Source organism: Phycodurus eques, chromosome 15, assembly GCF_024500275.1.
Source record: "Phycodurus eques isolate BA_2022a chromosome 15, UOR_Pequ_1.1, whole genome shotgun sequence".
Classification (NCBI taxonomy): Eukaryota; Metazoa; Chordata; class Actinopteri; order Syngnathiformes; family Syngnathidae; genus Phycodurus; species Phycodurus eques.
This window is the reverse complement of record NC_084539.1, coordinates 16687686-16693778: the sequence shown is the minus strand read 5'-3', so window position 1 is coordinate 16693778 and position 6093 is coordinate 16687686. Positions and strand designations below refer to the sequence as shown.

Sequence of the window (6093 nt, the reverse complement as noted above, 5' to 3'; positions counted from 1 at the left end):
CCACTTCTTTCGGTGAGACATTGGCTCCCCTCGTGGCCTATTGGGGTACTGCAGTCACTTTGACCTCAAAAGGCGTACCAGGAGTCCTCGGTTTACGACTGAATTCAGTTCCTACATGCGTAACGGATTTGTACGTAAATCAGTTTATCGTTTAAATATGTATGGAAAGCACTTCTGGAACAAATATGACGCCAAAGTCCGTCGTAAACCGAGTACGCCCTGTATAAGTGATTGAGAGTAGGCGAAAGCACCTTAAGCCCTTTTTTTAAATACATAAAAAAAACTTTCCTTCAAGCTCCAAACTGTATTTGCATTGCAGTCTTATAACTTAAATTGGGCACATCACAAACGAGTCCAAGATGCTTTGAAGCATTTTTAACTTGTAGAACCACATTCTGTTCACTTAATAGCATATTCAAAAAAAAAAAGTTCCCCCCCCCCCCCCCTTTGTCTGTGTTTCAGACAGTTTAGTAGATTCTCAATCACCCAGGTCATGGTCAACAGCAAAGGTTTAATCTAGGCAACTGGGCTATTCTTGCTCAATGAATTTGTTGTTGGTTTTCCAAAAATAAAAATGTCTTGGGCAATTCTGCTACTGGGCTAACAATTTTGCAATTTAGTCACTGATTGTGTTGTCGCCTGACTTTGGTGCAGGCAGCGTGGGTTCACTTCCCACTCAGCGACTGTGTGAATGTGGGCGCAAAATGGTTGTCCGTGTCTATGTGTGCCCTGCGACTGACTGGCGACCAGTTCAGGGCGTAGTCCACCTTTCGTCTGAAGTCAGCTGGGATAGGCTCCAGCGCCCCGCAACCCTAACCAGGATAAATGTATTGAAAATGGATGGGTGGATGGCATTTGCAGAATAGCTAGGTAATCGAAGTGAAAAATGGTATAACATGAAAACATTAAGTGTACCCATATGTACAGTAGTTACAATTGAATAAGTCTAAACATTTTCAGATGTGTTGATAAAAAAAAGATTAAAGGTAAGAGCAAATTAGAAATGTAGTTCAGTAAATAAAAGATGCATCGACTTGAAATACTTTTATTTTTTTTAATTAAAAAAACTGGAGCAATACTGCAGCACGCTAGATCAAGACAACCAATTGAAGGTGGGGAGAGCGGGGTGAAAAAAAACCCCAAAAAAGACTATACAAAAAGCAAAAGCTGCAGAAATTATCGTCTCTTTTGGAACATATTCCCTCTTCCCATTCCACCACGCCCTCTGCCTCTTGCGGCCACTGTTGAGAAAGACAAGAGAATTGTTTTAGCGAGTGACAATGTTAGCACTTTGCAAAACAACCCAAGGGCGCTTTTGAGTAAGCCAATTCTAAAATCTACTCAGCGCATGGAGGGACAGTCATAAAAGAACACTATCATACTCACAAAATGCCCATTTTATATATAATGAGCAGGCAAATATTGCTTCTGAAGTTTAGTATGACCGGCTGACTTATGACTTCACAAAAAGGTTTGCGCTTGTACAAAGAATAAATGGGGCATTTCTTTCGCCGCATTTTGGTGAAATTAGTTAAAGCACATGGATTGAGGCCCTCTCACATACAGCGTGATGAAGAATTGAAGTAGCAAACCTAAAATGCAATGTAAAATGATTCTTATATCAAATAGTGTTCCCCCATTAGAGACTGGGGCTGCAGCTATGTAAAATTTGTGGGGCTTATTATGTTACCAATCATTCCATCGATTGATCAGACAAAATTGATTTTACACAATTAAATATTACCAATACAAAATACGCATGTGAGATGCAGGTATTTTTGTCCACTTGGGTTCCCCATCCTCGCATTCTACACTGTAGTGTGTGTGACTTTTAATGTGTGGCCTGACAAGTGACATGCATCAGCGAATCAGAGTGCAGTTGGCTGCCGTTTGCTCAGGTTAGCCAGTCTGTGCATTGTTACCGTGAGCACCAACTTATTTCTACACGGAGTGAGTCTGCAGTAACAGTGTGTGTGGGGGGGAAAAAAAGATCACTGCGAAGTTGTGTGACAAGGATTTTGCCTTGATTTTTTTTGGGGTGATAGAATTTTTCAATTTATTGTAGCAACCCTAGACATGAGTGCAAGATGGGATCTAGTCGAGAGTCACTTACCTTGTGCTTTGAGGATGGCTGCCTTGCCTCTCCCAGCACCAGAGCCCTGGTTCTTATTCTTCATGCTCTTTAGCATGGGCGCATTCTTTAGCATGTCGGGTAAAATCAGGAAGCGAATCTTGCTGCCGCGGATGTACACTTGCTCCAGCTGGGCCACCCGCCCGTCGCGATAGGTCACCGTAATGTTAGACATCTGTGAAGCAGTGGAAAAAGCAACACGGGCACATTAAAGTAACTACAGCGTAATCAAGGCTTGAAGGTAAACAAAAAAATAAAAATGTCCTTGCTTTGTTAAGGGGTTAGACTCACAGGGGTGTCAAACTCTTTTTTGTCACAGGGTGCATTGTAGTTAGAGGGCCGTTAGAACGGTGAAACCATATAAATGTTTAATAATCACCAAAACATTACTATTACAACAAATTGAGGGATAACTAGTTTTGTTGAAGTATTGTTTAAGATACTGTAGAAGAAGTGTTTGCTAACAGAAAAATGCAATATCTAAACATTGTTGTTTATTATTATGACAATTTGGAATTTGGGTAGAGATTTTAGCAAAAATCACAGAAGTTGACAAGCATGATTTGCATATAAATCACACATAAAATGATGTGGCGGGCCGCATCTGGCCTTGAGTTTGACACCTATGGGTTAGCGGATGAGTTAGGGCAACTGGGCAAGTGTCGCATTTTGCAGGGCTGTCTACAACCGTTTAAACTAGAGTTAGACATAACTGATTAGTCAAGTAATGGACCACTTAGAACTGTTGATTGCGTGGTCTGCAATGTGAAGGCATGCTACATCCACACAGAACTTCACTATGGCACTGAAATGGGAGTCAGTACAATATTAAAAATGTCTTTCATTGCTGCAGAGTCAGAGCGAGAAGTCTCCCTTGAATTATTATCCAACATTTGTTGAATAACTACTTGCTTCTGAAGCTAGTTGGCATGAAAATAAAAATTGTGAATGAGAACAGCCCACTGCCTGTAGCAGTGTCTCACCTGGCAGTTCATGTTGTCCTCAGCCTCAATAAGCTTGCCTCTGTACACCTCTCCAGTGTTGGTCTCGCAGGTCACAATGTGTCCCTCGGCCTCATGCAGGACTTTGATGGGCACACCGATCGACATCTTGAGCTAGTTTCCTACAAAAAATATACAACAAGAGATTCACTACTCGTTATTCATTGGCATTGAGGTGAGAACTGTTAGGGCTCAACAGCATGAGTGGGGTGCACACATAAGAACAAGTGGGTGAAATTTGCACATTTTACCCTTCCTAAATTGGCAAAGGCCAGATTAGATGTCGCTAAAAGATTATCTTGAACAATTTCCTTGTGGCGTCGACAATCGGACAACTCTACATCACTCATGATGCAAATCTGACGAGGGGGTTGCTCTCGTTTTGTCCCTGAAAATGAGATGCCTCGAACGGACGCCGCCATTGAAAAATCTGGAAATGGACTGTTTAAACATCAAATTTTAGTCAACTAATTGTTTTATTTTCTAATTTTTCTGCAAGAGTCTTGTATCGGTCACACATTTCCCAAATATTTACCATTTAGTTCTGGACATGTCCATTTGGGCCGATTTGTGACATAAAAAGTCGCATAAAATCCTTGCGAATTTTACAAACTAGGGCTCATTTCATACGTGTTTCAAATCTCTACCCAACGATATCCTGTATTTTGATATACAATTTAAATGTTTAGTAACAAACCTACTATTTGGTCATCTAAAACTCTTGATTGCAGGTGCTGTGCAAAGCTATCGAATCGCGAGTTAGCTTACAACCAAACAGCGAACCGCTTACAGAATACAAATAATAAGTTTCAAGAAGCCCCAGACGCACAGTTGTGATCATAAAAAATGACTCACGAATATAAGGCAGCGTGTGTGACCCGTTTAGTATAAAACACGAAGGCTAACTATTGTCCCAGCTCTATCGTGTAGGGAAGGAGCCATGTTAGAAGAATGAATTACAACTACCGCTCGTTCAACCTAATACGCACAGCAAAATCCTATTGAAACATATCAGTGGTATATTTTTCAGCTTTTGTGCTGTTCTTACCTGGAATATTATAGCTGCAAACCACTTTTTCGCTTATAGTTTTCGCCAAAGAAACGCAACAACGTGCGTTCGTCGATTTCTTGCGTCTTTGGAGCCTTTTTCCGCCTACCCACAATGCAGCCCAGCAGAACCAACCCATTCAAATGCTTCCGGTTTAAACCCGCAGTGCATTGTGGGACTTGTGTTATATCATGGCATCCGCTGAATCCTTGTAATCCTTCTGATTTATTTGATATTGTAGTAGCACAAAATCACAAAATCATTGATATTTCTTCCTTTGAATTGACTTCCTTATAAATCCACATTATCTAAAATGACACGAACGCAGATTTGATCTTTGTCGAGTAGCATTTACTATCAGATGAGGGCAGTATTGACAAATATATTACATAAAAGCTTGTTTGAGTCAATAGATACGTTTTAAATATCATTCTATAAATTTTGGGACTGTGGTTAATTTCCAAAAGTTTCATTCATTTCATTCATCTTTGTGAAAAATATGTGTAAACCTGCCAGTATCATGTTCAGTGGTTAAATTATGATGCCAAAACATAATATATGTACATCACATATGGCTGTATGGTACACACATTATGTTGAGTTATTTTTATGAGAAATTATTCATTTGTGCTTATAATACAAAATCCATCTGAAATTCTTGTATTTGACCCCATTATCAAGACATGAGTAAAGCATAAAAATAGTGTAAATACTGGAAATGAACAAAAGCTACAAGGCCACGTTCCTGGAAACATGACCTTGTAAGGCAAATAAATGTTAAATGTCAGTCTTTCTGAAAGTTAAAGAGATTATAATGAGGAAATAGAAAGTGTAATGGCACAATAAAAGAGATCATCAAATAAACCCGCATTTGATTTCCATTGCATTAAGCGCTACGGCTGGCGTCAGTGCGATGCTGCTGTGTAAACACGTCTCGCTGAGTGGTCTGTAGTGTAGGATGATGTGTACTGTGTGTGTGTATGTGTTTTTCATTGCTGTCTATGTCTACAAATGTGACTCTGAAAGCGGCCCCGTTGCAGGCATATGGTCTCATATTTGACCTGATAAAACAAGCTCTTTGTTTTGGCTGCAATTGGTGAATTCAACGTACAAATCAGTGAAGCGGCGACATGTTGCTTAGCAGTTATCAAATCACTCATCAAACTCTTGCAATTAAGGAAGTTCCTTGGTAAAAGATGACTTCCCTTTAAACATTGCGTTCTCCACCTTGATTTATCTACACTTTCTAAAACAGTTGATGAATACATATCTGGTGTATCAACAAGTCAGGCTTTGAAAACGCAAATAAGATGGTAAAAATCAGCATGGGCAACATACATAATTTATTTAATGCAACTCAAAAATTCAGACTGTAAAAAGTTTAATTTGCAACAGACAAGTAAGGAGTGTTTTCTTGAGTGATATCAGCCAATGCCAACATCGAAATCAGGCTATGCACAATAACAGAGACACGAATTTCCAACATATTTGTCATATTTTCATTCATCCCCATTTTCTATCACACTTGCCCTCATCAGGCGTGAGCGGGAGGTTAATCCAGCAGACTTTGGTCTGGTTGCCAGCCAATCACAGAACACAAACAATCATTCACCCTCACACCTATGGACAATTTAGAGCAGGGGTGTGCAAAGTTTTCTTTCAAGGGCCGCATACAGAAAAGTCCAAGGATGCAATGGCCCCCGTTTACTGTCTGTTCTTCACATTTAATTTATTAAAAATTCTAAAACCAATCCATTGGTGCATTGTAGGTAAAGATATGCAAAGTATTTATATATTTACTTATTTTAAAACACAGCCTGGTGATGAAGCAAAAAAGTCAAGGATTTTCCAGGATATTTTTGAGTGGCTGTATCTCATTGCAATAGATCCACTCACGTACCGATCAGTATCAG

The 6093-nt window shown here is 39.8% G+C and overlaps 1 protein-coding gene across 1 annotated transcript; it reads right to left on the bottom strand.

The window, feature by feature from the left end:
* Positions 1-1029: 1029 nt before the first annotated feature.
* snrpd3l (small nuclear ribonucleoprotein D3 polypeptide, like) lies at positions 1030-4319 on the bottom strand. The gene is made up of 4 exons (XM_061698814.1): positions 4181-4319; positions 3115-3254; positions 2114-2306; positions 1030-1241 (listed from the first exon to the last, which is right to left on the bottom strand). The coding sequence occupies exons 2-4, from the start codon at positions 3238-3240 to the stop codon at positions 1177-1179; spliced, it is 384 nt and encodes a 127-aa protein (XP_061554798.1). The 5' UTR covers positions 3241-3254; positions 4181-4319; the 3' UTR covers positions 1030-1176.
* Between the last annotated feature and the right edge of the window lie 1774 nt (positions 4320-6093).